The 12,533-nt window shown below is 47.0% G+C and overlaps 1 protein-coding gene across 1 annotated transcript; it reads left to right on the top strand.

Annotated features, from left to right (window-relative positions):
- The first annotated feature begins 1,662 nt into the window (after positions 1-1,662).
- LOC101990747 (serpin A9) lies at positions 1,663-12,533 on the top strand. Its single transcript, XM_005343506.1, has 4 exons — positions 1,663-2,299; positions 7,502-7,775; positions 11,317-11,464; positions 12,333-12,533. Exons 1-4 carry the CDS (start codon positions 1,663-1,665, stop codon positions 12,531-12,533), a joined length of 1,260 nt encoding a protein of 419 aa, XP_005343563.1.

Raw genomic sequence — 12,533 nt, 5'->3', positions numbered from 1 at the left:
CAGGTCCTCATGTTTGCAAAGCAAGCTCTTCGCTGACTGAGCTACCTCCCTAAGCCCTGGTTTTGCAAACCTTAATTGGCTTTATTTATAATGACAGAAGTAGGCAGCAGTCAGGACCAGAAGTCATTCAGCATTCTCCAACTACCAGTCATGGTGGTACCCACCTGTAATCTCAGCATTTGGGGGGATGGAGGCAGGAGAATTACAAGTTCATGCCAGGCTGGGATACATAGGAAGACTCTCAGAAAGCAAGCAGTACAATAAAATCCCACACAGACAGGTTTACTTCACAGTGACAGCAGACACAGGTGAGCTGGGGACAGCCTGACTGATTTGTGACCACCTAATCGGACCATGGTTTGAACAGTTGGCTGTCTGTGATTGGCTAACACTCCCTCTGTTTTTTACACTGGCAGGTTAGTTACAGTCTGTCTATATAACAAGCTGGGTTACAGTTCACTATGTATGGAGAATATTTAGGCCAAACTTAATTCATCTTAATACTTTGATTCCCCACTCCTCACATTCCAATGTCTTTCTAGTTGAGGCTTGAGGGGAGGGGGCAGCCCTGTCTGGAGTCAGCTGCTCAAAAGCACCAGGAAGCTCAAAGTTCCAAAACCAGCAATTTGTCATGGGCTTTCCCTTCCCTCCCATCCTTTCCTCTCCCCTCTCTTCTCCTTCCCTCCCCTCCCCTGCTTGGAGGGGAATCTGGCTATGTAGCTCAGGCTGGTCTGGAGCTCATGGCCATCCTCCTGCCTCAGTATTCCCAGCGCTGTGGTTACAGGCACACCTGTAACACACATGCCTGCCTCTTTTTTTTTTTTTTTAAGAGAGTCTTACTATGTCTCCCTGGCTGCCCTGGAGCTTTCTATGTAGGCCAGGTTGACCTCAACGTCACAAAGATCCACCTGCTTCTGCTTCTACCTCCCTAGGGTGAGAACTGTATTCCATCCTTGGGGGGGGGGGTAGAATCTCATAGCCTAGGCTGGACTTGAACTCCTATGTAGTAGAGATGACTGAATTTCTAATCTTCCCACTGATACCTCCCAATAGTGCCTGGATTGTAGGTGTTTGCTACATGTCCTGTTTATGTGATGTTGGGGTGGAACCCTAAAATTTAGTGCATGGTAGGCAAACACTCTACCGACTGAACTACAGCCCCAGACCCTGGTGTCCATGTTTTCAGAGGCATGCATGCATCAGGAAATGCATGTGGCTGGGGCTAGACAGGGTAGGGAGACAATGATGCTATCCATCCAGAAGGGATAAGAATATTTAGAGGCATCTGTGAAGGCTGGCAGTCATTTCTGACTTTGCTTTGGTCCTCATGTTTGCAAGGTAACAACACACTTTTAAGGTCCTGATGGTTTTGAGCATAAATGAAGGCATCAGAAACAGTGAAAAGCCTGGGTTTGGGATGGAGCTCTAACTGGTACCCTACTTAGCATACAGCCTCACCTATGACCTGCACTGAGTTACACAACCACACCCTCATGAAGCCTTCTTGCTCACTGTAGGATCAGGACATACACAGCACTGACTTGGCAGGATTTCTGAGAGGCTCAAATGAGACTCCATGGAAGAGTGGGAGGCTCCACCTGGGCCCTCAGCTTACCTCCCCACGATGGGACCCTTCTGTTTTACAGATTTCCTTCCTTCCAAATGGGCTCTTCCTTTTACCGAGTTCTCCTATTGGTTGGCGTCACTGCTCCAATCGTCTGCATGTCCTCATCCAATTCCAATCTCAGCAACAGAGAGTCCCCCAGCCCTCCCTCCATGAAGAGCAACCCAGCCTCTAAGGTGTCTCCCAGCAACACCATGTTTGTCTTCTCCCTGTACCAGAGACTGGTTCAGGAAAACCCAGGTCAGAATGTTCTCTTTTCTCCTGTGAGCATCTCGACTTCCCTGGCCATGCTGTCCCTGGGGGCCCGCTCAGCCACCAAGATGCAGATCCTCCGGAGCCTTGGCTTCGACCTCATGAGCACACCGGAACCCACCATCCATCTGGGCTTCGAGCACCTGGTGCACTCGCTTAATGTATGCCACAAAGACCGGGACTTGAGGATGGGCAGTGTCCTCTTCATTAGGAAGGGGCTGCAGTTGCAGGCCAGTTTCCTGGACAGGGTCAAGAAGCTTTATGGGACAAAAGTCTTTTCCGAAGACTTCTCAGACACTGACACTGCCCAGGCACGAATCAACCGCTATGTGGAGAAGGAGACCAAAGGGAAGGTGGTGGATGTAATCCAAGACCTTGATTCGCAGACCGCCATGGTCCTGGTGAACCATATCTTCTTTAAAGGTGAAGTCGAGTTTCTCTTTTCTTCATTTCTCTTCTCTTTTTTTCCCTTCCCTTTCCTTCTCATTTACTTGGGTGTTTTATTTGTCTGTTTGTTTATCTTTTGAGTCGGGTTCTTATGCATTTCAAGATGGCCTCCATCATGCTGCTGTAGCTGAGGCTGACCTTAAATGTCTGATTCTTCCTGCCTCCACCTCCTTAGTGCTGGGATTATAGGTGTCTTCACCACACCCCACTTATGCAGTGTGGACTGAACCCAGGGCTCTGTGCGTGCTGGCACAAATCTACTGCTGAGAGAGACACAACCCTAGCCCACCCCTGATTTACATTTCTTTTCTTCTTGGTGTTGTGTAGTCAAGGAGACCAGTATGTAAAACAAGTCCTAGCCAGCGGGGTGTGCCTGAGCTCTCCTCAGCTTTGCAAGTAGCTACCTGCGCATCCTTGGCAGACTTCTGTTCTCTCTCCTGCTGCCATTCATTCATTAACCTGGGGCCTCATTCAGTTCTGCCTTAGCATGAACCAAGAGGCTGTGCTAAAGACTTGGCTGACACTGTGTTCAGCAAAGAGGACCCCGAAAAGTGCTCTGTTTGGGAGAAGATGAACTTTGCCACCAGTCCCTGTCTTCCTACTACTCCCTGTCAACTCCAGAGCAGTGGCACAAGAGTCCCTGGCAGGCCAGTTTCAAAAGCCATCCCAAGGGTGAAAACAGCGGCAAAGGTTTGGAAGTGTGGTCAAGCTGGTCCATCACTCACAAGAGCTTTGCTGTTTATGAAGACGCCGTCATGAACGGCACTGTTCCCACACAGTCTGAGCATCTGTTTTGAAATCACACGGCCCTGGGTTTCAGTTCTACCCCTGCCTCTCTCTTGCCCCCAGTGTGCTAAGTGTGTTGTTGTAAAAGGTCTGCCAGGGACTATGTGCCCCCTCTGTTTCTGTCTGTGCTGCTCGGCTAGGCAGTCACTGAGCACACACGGCCTCACAGGACCGTGTCCGACACTGAGTGTCTGGACGTCAGAGCTATGCAGGCCGCTGTGTCATGGTTTTTCCCACTTCCCACCTTTCCCTTGTGCCTCTTTCCCTTCCTCCATCCTCTGTTTACCCAACCGCCAGTTCATCCATCCAGCTTGTCTTCCATTCATCCATTTTTCTTTTAACCCATCCAGTCTGCCCATTAATCTAGTTATCCGTCCACACATTTACCAAACACAGAAGAGAGGGAAAGAAAATTGAGCTGTTTTCCTTCATTGGTGAGTTATCTTCATCTGCTGTATTATCCAGCTTGGTTTGTTTCTAATGAAGGATCATGCACACAGCATATGTGTCCATGTCAGTGTCTTTGGCTCCTGGCATCTTCACCAAGTCACTCACATCCATCTATTCTCTGGTGTTTCTCAAGACAGTCTATTAAAGAGCACTGTTTCGACGTCAAGTGAGCATCGGCTCTGAAGACAGTTATCAGTCACTCTCTGGAATTCCACAGCATGTTCTCCTCCCCAGAAGGAAGACCCCATCCCCGCAAGAAAGGGGGCTGTCTCCCAACTCCTGCTCTATCCCTACATTATGTTTCTGCAATCTGCCTATTTCAGACATTTCAAATCAAGTAAATGAAACAATAGGATTCTAGGCCACATCACACCCAGACTTTTGTGTTCATGTTTAACAGTATCGTTTCCTTTACTGAGGTCTGTTGTTTGTGGTGTGGATCCATGCCACTGTCTCAGTCCAGTCCGAGGGGCTCCTGGAGCACTGGTAAAGCTCCTTTATTCTGTTTTATCCAACTACTGCTTGATCCTCATTTCTTCTGATAGGAAACCATTTGTTGTTCTTATGGAGGCTACCTGAAACGGAACCAGTCACTTGTGAATCTCCTTTGCCTTTTGACTGATTGTGCTAAGTCTGGGAGTGGGAATTGTTGACTGTTAAACCAAAGTTTGGGAGCTTCCAGGTAGCCCCCTCTCCTTTCTTTCTCTCTCCTCCTTTTGGGAGTTCCATGATGTGTGTGTTTGCTATGCTTGGCTGTGTGTCCCAGGTGCCAGATGTGTTGTTGGTTTCCCTCCATCTTTTTTCTCAGTGTTCCTCAGATTACACACTTAACTGACACGTGTTCCAGCTCACTGGTTATCATCTTCCTTTAGCTCTGATTGGCTGTGGAGTCTCTCTAGTGAACCTTTCAATCCTGCTAGTGTATTTTCTAACTCTAGACTTTATGCAATGGCTTCAAATCATTTCTTTTATTGTGGGCAGATGCTTACTTAAAACGGTTTCTTTTAGTTCTTTGAGCATGTTCAAAATAGCTGCCTTGACATATTTGACTAATAGGGGCCATATCTGGATCAGCTTCCCCCACTCCCTAATGTTTGGGGCATACTTTCTTGTTTCTTTTCATATCCCCTTTTTTGTTTTCTTAAAAGTATTTTGTTATTTACTTTTAATTATGTGTATTCACTTATGTGTCTTGTGGTATTTATACACAAGTGCAGTGGCCTGCAGAATCCAGAAGAGGGCTTCAGTCCCCTGGAACTGGAGCTACAGGAGACTGTAGGCTGGGAGTTGAAGTGAGTCCTCCGGGAGAGCAGTGAGTGCTCTTAACCTCAGAGCCATTCCCTAGTCCCCTTTGTGTGTTTTCAGCACAGCATTGTACACAATGTAAATCAATTCTAGACATAAAATCCCCCTTCTGGAGAGTCCATTCTTGGTGCTGTTCATTGTGGCAATTGTTTCCTGTTTCTTTCAAACGAATTCTTTAACATCACAGATGTCTTCCTGTCTGGAAGATACCCCAATCTTTGCAGCGGGTCACCGCATGCACATTGCACCTCACCATCCACAATTGATAGGCAGTCTATCAATTTGTTTCTCCCTTCATTTTCTGTTTGTGAACCCCAAGACCAGCTGGCAGTGAGAGCTCCAAAATGCCTAGAGAGTTTCCAAGCTGCCAATAGCTCTGCTCATGTCTGGGTCTTCTGCATGCTTGAGATACGCTGCCAGTTTCCAAATCTCCTGTAAACACTGGATTCTTTAGACAATTTTGTTTATTTCTCTTTTTCTTATCTCTTATCCACCCTCTACACAGCCAGGAAGTGAGGACACTTGCCTGTAATTGCATTTGGAACACACTCCCACACCTACAGGCAAAATAAACCTCAATCAGTTGTGTGACCCCCGTGCAGGTCACACCATGATAGTTCTTCGAGAGTTCTTCAATAATGACACATTGAACCCCCACCCCCGCCAGACTCTATTCCTGTTTCTCTGGTTGCACTAATCCAGTCTGCAATCCTTCTAGACTACTGCTGAGCTCTCGAGTGGCTAAAGGATGGGCCCCAAGCCAGGAAAAGTGTCACAAAGCTGGCCGTTCACATCAAGATTCTGCCATTTGTCTTGAATGAACTCTCCTCAGGGCACCATAGGGTTGTGGTTGCTGGAGTTCTAAAAGACCAGGACAGTGTTTAGGGAAGGGTAGATTTGTAGAGGTATACTCATGTTGTCATTTGGGTTGGTACAGGCTTCCTCCTCGCTTCTCAGTTCATCCTCTTAAGCTTTGTGGTTGGTGTCTCAACTGTTATGTACTGCCGGAGGTGTTTCAGGACTCCGCCTGCCACTGTCTTGGCAATTGTTGCTGGAGAAATGATATTTGCCTTGACTGAACTCCAAGTCAGATTAAATACAGACAGATTTTATAAGTCATTCTTTTGGTATTGTAGGAGGCAGGTCAGATAAAGACAATTCTTTGAGAATGAGTCTATAGTTGTTGTTGTTTTGAAATATGTTCTCTTTCTGTAACTTGAGATAGCTTCAAACTCACAATCTTCCAGCCTTGGCCTCCCAGGTTCTTGATTACAGCTATGAGCCACTATGCCTGACTGGGAATGAGATTGTAAAGTGTTCCAGCCCTGTGCTGATTTCACTGCAAATGTTGGTTGTTATTTTCCACAGCCCTCCAGAGCAGAGAGTGGAGTCTAGAACCAGAGCATGCTAGAATACCACAAACTTCACCATTCCACAATCATCCAGAACAAAGAGTGGAGTCTAGAACCAGAGCATGCTAGAATGACAAACTTCACCATTCCACAGCCATCCAGAGCAGAGGGTGGAGTCTAGAACCAGAGCACGCTAGAATGACAAACTTTACAACTTCTAGCCAGACACAGTTTTTTTCTTTCATATTTTGTTTCTCAACTACAAGGTTTATATATTGTCCAGAGTTAAAAGTGAATTGATTCTGACCATTGTTGGCAGGGGGTGTGTGTGTACTGTAAGGTGTGCATGTAGTATCTGATAAGTGGGGTGTCTCTGTATGTGTGCAAGTGTGTATGGTGTGAATATTTTGTATGATGTGTGTGTGTGATGTGATATGATCTTTGGGGGTGTAGTTGTGTGTGTGGAAGTGTATATGGTATGTGGTATGTATTATAGCGTGTGGTGTGTGTAGGTGAAAGTGCGTGTAAGGGTGGGTGGGTATGGTATGTGCAGGGTATTTGTGTGTATGAAAGCGTGGGTGTGGTATGTGTGGGGTATTTGTGTATGTGTGTGTGTATATATGCAAGCATAGGTGTGGTGTGTGTGGGGTATTTGTGTGTGTGTATATGCAAACATGGGTGTGGTATGTGTGGGGTATTTATGTGTGTGTGTGTGTATGCAAGCATGGGTATGGTGTGTGGGGGGTATTTGTGTGTGTGTGTGTGTGTATGCAAGCATGGGTGTGGTGTGTGTGATATATTTGTGGTATGTGAGGTATGTGGGACATATTTGTGGTGTGTGTATGTGGCATGTGGTGTGTATGGTGTATGATATGGGTATGTGAGTATGATATATATAAGTGTATGGTATATAGTGTGGTATATATATGTGTGTGTGTGTGTGTGCATTTGTTTGTGCCTCTGTGTGTGAAATGTATGGTGTGTGGTGTGTGTGTGTTTTATGTGTATATATATATGTGTGTGTGTGTGTGTGTGGTGTGTTACATATATCTGTGTGGGTGTGTTGTATGGTAGGTGTGGTGTGTGCATGTGTATACATGTGTATTGGGGATTAAATCTGGGCCTGGAAATCTAGTCATAGTTGTTTTTTATGGAGAAATGAGTTTTTAGGGGTCCTCATCCCCCACCCCCGTCTTCACCTGGCAGACAGCAGGGATATAACCCCTCTCTTCTTCGGCACTGACAGAACCCTTCCCTCTCTTCTTCCCCTCTTTCTCCATGCTAGCCAACTGGACACAGCCCTTCAGTGCCGCCAATACCATCAAGAACTTCCCATTCCTTCTGAGCCAGGGCACCACTGTGCATGTCCCCATGATGCACCAGACGGAGTTGTTTGCTTTTGGAGTGGACAGAGAGCTGGACTGCTCTGTGCTGCAGATGGACTACAGGGGAGATGCCGTGGCCTACTTTGTCCTCCCTGGCAAGGGCAAGATGTGGCAGCTGGAGAAGAGTCTGTCAGCCAGGAGGCTGAGGAAGTGGAACCGCTCCCTCCAGAAAAGGTGCGCACTGCGGTCAGTTTGCCAGGAGCTGTTCCGCCAAGGATGGGTGGGTGCAGGACGGGGAATGAGTCCTGTGTGCCGAGCCTCCGCTGCCTGCCGGATGGTGAATCTGATGCTGTGTCCACAGGACACCACAGCTTCATCATCCTCCCATTCCCTTACCCTCCCCACTTTCCTAGAGGGATACTGGTCCCTTGAGGGAAAGTGAGTGTATCAGTTACCTTTCTGTTAGGTGACAAAACACCGTGATCCAGGAAGAAGTCATTCACTTCGATTTACCGTTCCAGAGGGATAAGAGCGCATCAGCGCAGGGAGGCATGGTAGGAAGTGGTAGGCGTGACGACAGGAACAGGACGCTGGGAGATGTATCAAATGCAAGTGTGAAGCAGAGAGTGAATTGAGGGAAGGGTGTAACTTTAAATTCTTTTTTTTTAATTTGGATTTATTTATTTATTTATATGTATATGAGTATTTTTCCTGAATGTATGTCAGAATACCAGCATATTCCCTAGGACTAGAGTTACAGAAAGTTGTAAGCTGCCATGTGGGTGCTCGAAATGAAGCCCAGGTCCTTGTGGGGGGCAGCCAGTGCTATTAACCCCTGTCATCTCTCTAGCCTAATATTTTCGATGTTTTATATGTCTTCTTCCAATTTTTTCTTTTTTATTAATTTTATTGAGCCATACATTTTTTTCTGCTCCCCTCCCTGTCTCTCCTCTCCTCTTCAACCCTCTCCCATGGTCCCCGTGCTCCCAATTTACTCAGGACATCTTGTCTTTTTCTACTTCCCATGTAGATTAGATCCATGTATGTCTCTCTTAGGGTCCTCATTGTTGTCTAGGTTCTCTGGGAAAACTTTAACCTCTTGAAGCCCACCCAAGTGATGTCCTTCCTCCAGCAAGGACTCCCCCATAACCTCTCCATGCAGCACTGCCAACGGGAGACTAAGGGTTCTGATGCCTGGGCCCCTGGGGGACATTTCTCATTCAGATCACCACAGTGAATCACCAAGGCCACGCATGTGAAGCTATTATGTCACCGTGGTATTATATTCAAGTGGAGGTCACCCCAGAAGCCAAGGTGATGTTGAATTTTATGAAATTACATTTGTAAGAGCAAGAAAGCAAACCAATTAAGGTCCTGACGCTCACTTGTAAAGCGAGGGCTACGCTGTCACTGAGTCACCGGACTTAGAGGCTGCTGAAGCCACATTGCTACTTGGAAAGTGTCAGAGAACATGGGGCGGTTGTAAGTGCCGAATGAACATCAGCTAACAGCAATGTTGTTAGGTCTGCACAGACTGGAGAGAATGAGGATATTAATCATATGATACAAAAGATACTGAATATTTGTTTCAGTCTCCTTACGTGGCTTCCCTGCCATCCTCATCATCCTCAGGTGTTGGTCATCTAAGAGGAAAGAAAAGACAAGTCTGAGAACAGGAGTCATTGAAGTAAGACAGGGACCCATGTCTCAGGAAGGCAGGCAAAGTGTGCAGGAGCTCATGAGCAGAGGGAGCTCGCTTTCGGAAGAGGTGTGTTTCAAGAGGGCAGTGATGATCCGGCGATAAACATGGGCATACAGTAATGGCCAGGGTTCCCGGTCTCTTATTCAAATGGGATATCACAGAGATTTCAAAAGAGCAAGGAAACTTTCTTCAAAGCAAGGTGATAATACAGATCAGAAAGCAACAGGCTGGCAAGGTGGGTAGTGGGCCACACAAATGGGGCTACTCAAAGGCCCGATTGTTGGAAGCATCCTTTTAAGGCTCAAGAGGAGGAGGTTGATTTCTAAGGGCATAGCAGGGGTGCTCCCCTGTTTTGATTGACAGATTAGGTCAGGTAGTCAATCATTTGTTTGCTGCTCATAGCTTGTCTTTATAATGCTTCTCATTTTAATCATATGTACACCCAATTGTGCACAGACATAAATTGCTAAATAGGGAGCCCTCTTTAAAAGTTCACAGATTTTGTCTTATTTATAGGCATCCAAAATCAGTCTAGGCTAGACAGGCCCATTGCTCATAGTTCCTGATTGTGCTTTGGGACATGTTATCAAGGAGTTTTTAAGGGAAATAAGTTGTTCCATTGATTAAAGCAGGTGTCTGTGCAGCTCCGTGCAGGTCAGAATTCCTAGGTGGCCAATAGGTTGCTAGGTGCATTGTTTGGAGGGGATTGTGGGCATAGCCTAGATCAAGCGGAGCCCATGTCATGGAGCTGTTCCCTATGCTTGCCTCAGGTGGGATATGGACACACAGAGACCAGGGGCGGGCATTTCTGATGGAGGTAACATCACTGACAAAGATAGAAGGTGAAGAATCAAGAGACGCTTTCAGGGTTGCCTCTCTTCTCTCGCTGCACCAGGGCGAGGTGAAGGAAGAAGACATGGTATGGGGGAGGCTGAAGGAAGGTAGAACAGACGGAACCAGAGCATGCAGAGACACCCAGGTTAGCAGGCATCATTCGTGGTACTAGGGTCAAGGAGGCTTGACAGAAGAAGACTGGGAAGTCTCTCCAATGCCTTATGCTTTTATATCTGTGAGAAACTAAGCATTTAAGCAACATCAACAAGCACTACGGTTGAGCTTAACCATCTCTAAAAATGAGAGAAATGTTGCTGAACACACTCAGGATATGGTTCATGGTAAATGCTCAATAAATGGGTGGTGCTTGCTCTGGGGGAAGAAAACTATTGCAGAGGAAGATAATATGCAAAAGTCCAGGTTTGTGCTAACCAATATGGTAGCCACTGGCCACATATGGTCATTTATATTTGAGTTAAGTAAAATAAGATAAAATTAATGGATAGTGAGATAGCTCAGTGGGTACCAGTTCTTGCTTCAGAGCCAGACAACCTGAGTTTGACCCCCAATATCCCCAAGTTAGAAGGGGATAACTGACTCCCAAAAGTTGTCCTTTGACCTACACAAACACACACACACACACACACACACACACACACACACACGTACTCACATGCACTATTTATTGCACACGAGACACCAAGCCCCATCAATCAGTCAGTTGTAAACAAATAAATTAATAAAAGTAAGAGTTCAGCTCCTTGTCAGCTGTAGGCATGTGCCGGATTCTTCAGGAGTCACGTGTGGCCAGTGGCGATCATATTGAACAAAATGGTGTAGGCATATTCCTAGCAATGGTAATCTATTCTGGGGGCTTTTGTCGCTATGGGAGATTAGCGGGCTGCTTGTCTCAGGAAGTCCTACTGGGCACGCCCAGGTTATATGGTTGGTAGGTGAGTTGTCATCACTTCCTAATGTCACTCTGATCTCTGCTGTGACCCATGCTGAGCTATTATCTCATCCCTAGTTCTTATTAGGGTGTTTTATTCTGATCCCCAGAGATGGACTTGCTCAGCGGGGAGGCTCATAGACGGAGCAGCGTGGTGGTTTGGGGCTGGCACATGGGGACGGCTTTAGCCATCACTAACGTGCTGGAGAAAGAAGAGTCTCCCGAAGCACCACAAGGAAACCGAGATGGAGACATTATGACCCCAGCTGTTCCCTTTCTGTTCTCCATAGGTGGATCAAGGTGTTCATTCCCAAATTTTCCATTTCTGCTTCCTACAACCTGGAAACCATCCTCCCCAAAATGGGGATCCGTGACGCCTTTGACGCAAATGCTGACTTTTCTGGAATTTCAAAGACACGCTTCCTGCAGGTTTCTAAAGTGAGTTGCTAGAGAGGTTTGTAAGAAAGTCCATGCTGAAAGACAGCTCACAAAGGACTCTCACCTTACTGAGAAGGTGACAGACTATAGAGAAGCAGAAGCACTTAATGGTCAAAAGAAAGACTGAGTGTCATGGCTGCCGGGCCCGGGCCATTATGGCCACCACAATCTAACTCACAGTACCCATAATCCCTCTCCAAGCAAATAGTGTTTGCTCAGAGATCTGTTGCCAGCAAGCAACACTGTTGCCACACACCTGCTGTGGAAGAGCAGTGAGCATTGGGTTTCCCTTCCTTCCCCGCACAGGTGTAATGACAGTCACTTCCAGGTGCCTGTGGATGGGGTGTTTGCACTGAAGTGGGGAGGAGTCTGGATATAAAATTCCCGATTTTTGGTTCTCTTCTGAGGGACTGTTGAATTCCCTTCCGATATAGTAATTGCTGCCTCTGAAGACCCTTAGCCTGACAGGTGGCCCAGGCCTTCCCGTCCCCCACAGAGGTCTCCTTGTTCACTGTCTAGACTCTGTCCACATTCAAGTTCAGATCCACCAGGTTTTTGGTCCTTGACTTAATGTGTTAATTTGATAATGGGCTGTGATGGTCAGATGTGGTTCTGGGGACATTTTTGTCACTGGTCCCCACAGGATATGATGAACCCAGTAGGGCTTTACCCAAGGAGAAACACTCATAAGCACCTGGGGAAATGAATGCCTGTCCTAGCAGGTTGTTCCCAGTCCGTCCTGCAGCTTGGCCATTGGGCGCAGGCTGAAACCTCAGCCCTAGAAGAGAAAGTGGCAGCAGTCTTTGTTACTCCAGGCTCACGTCACAGCTTTTTTGGGAGTCACTGACATCTGTCCCCCCTTCCACAGGCTGCTCACAAGGCTGTGCTGGACGTCAGTGAGGAGGGGACAGAAGCCGCTGCAGCCACCACCACCAAGCTTATAGTCCGCTCAAAGGACAGTCCCTCTTCTGTCATCTCTTTCAACCAGCCCTTCCTGATACTGCTCTCGGACAGAAGCACGGAATCGATTCTCTTCCTAGGGAAAGTTGAGAATCCCACGAAGATGTAG

This window comes from Microtus ochrogaster, chromosome 1, assembly GCF_000317375.1.
Source record: "Microtus ochrogaster isolate Prairie Vole_2 chromosome 1, MicOch1.0, whole genome shotgun sequence".
Classification (NCBI taxonomy): domain Eukaryota; kingdom Metazoa; phylum Chordata; class Mammalia; order Rodentia; family Cricetidae; genus Microtus; species Microtus ochrogaster.
The sequence above is the reverse complement of the archived record's forward strand: the minus strand, read 5'-3'. Positions and strand labels throughout refer to the sequence as shown.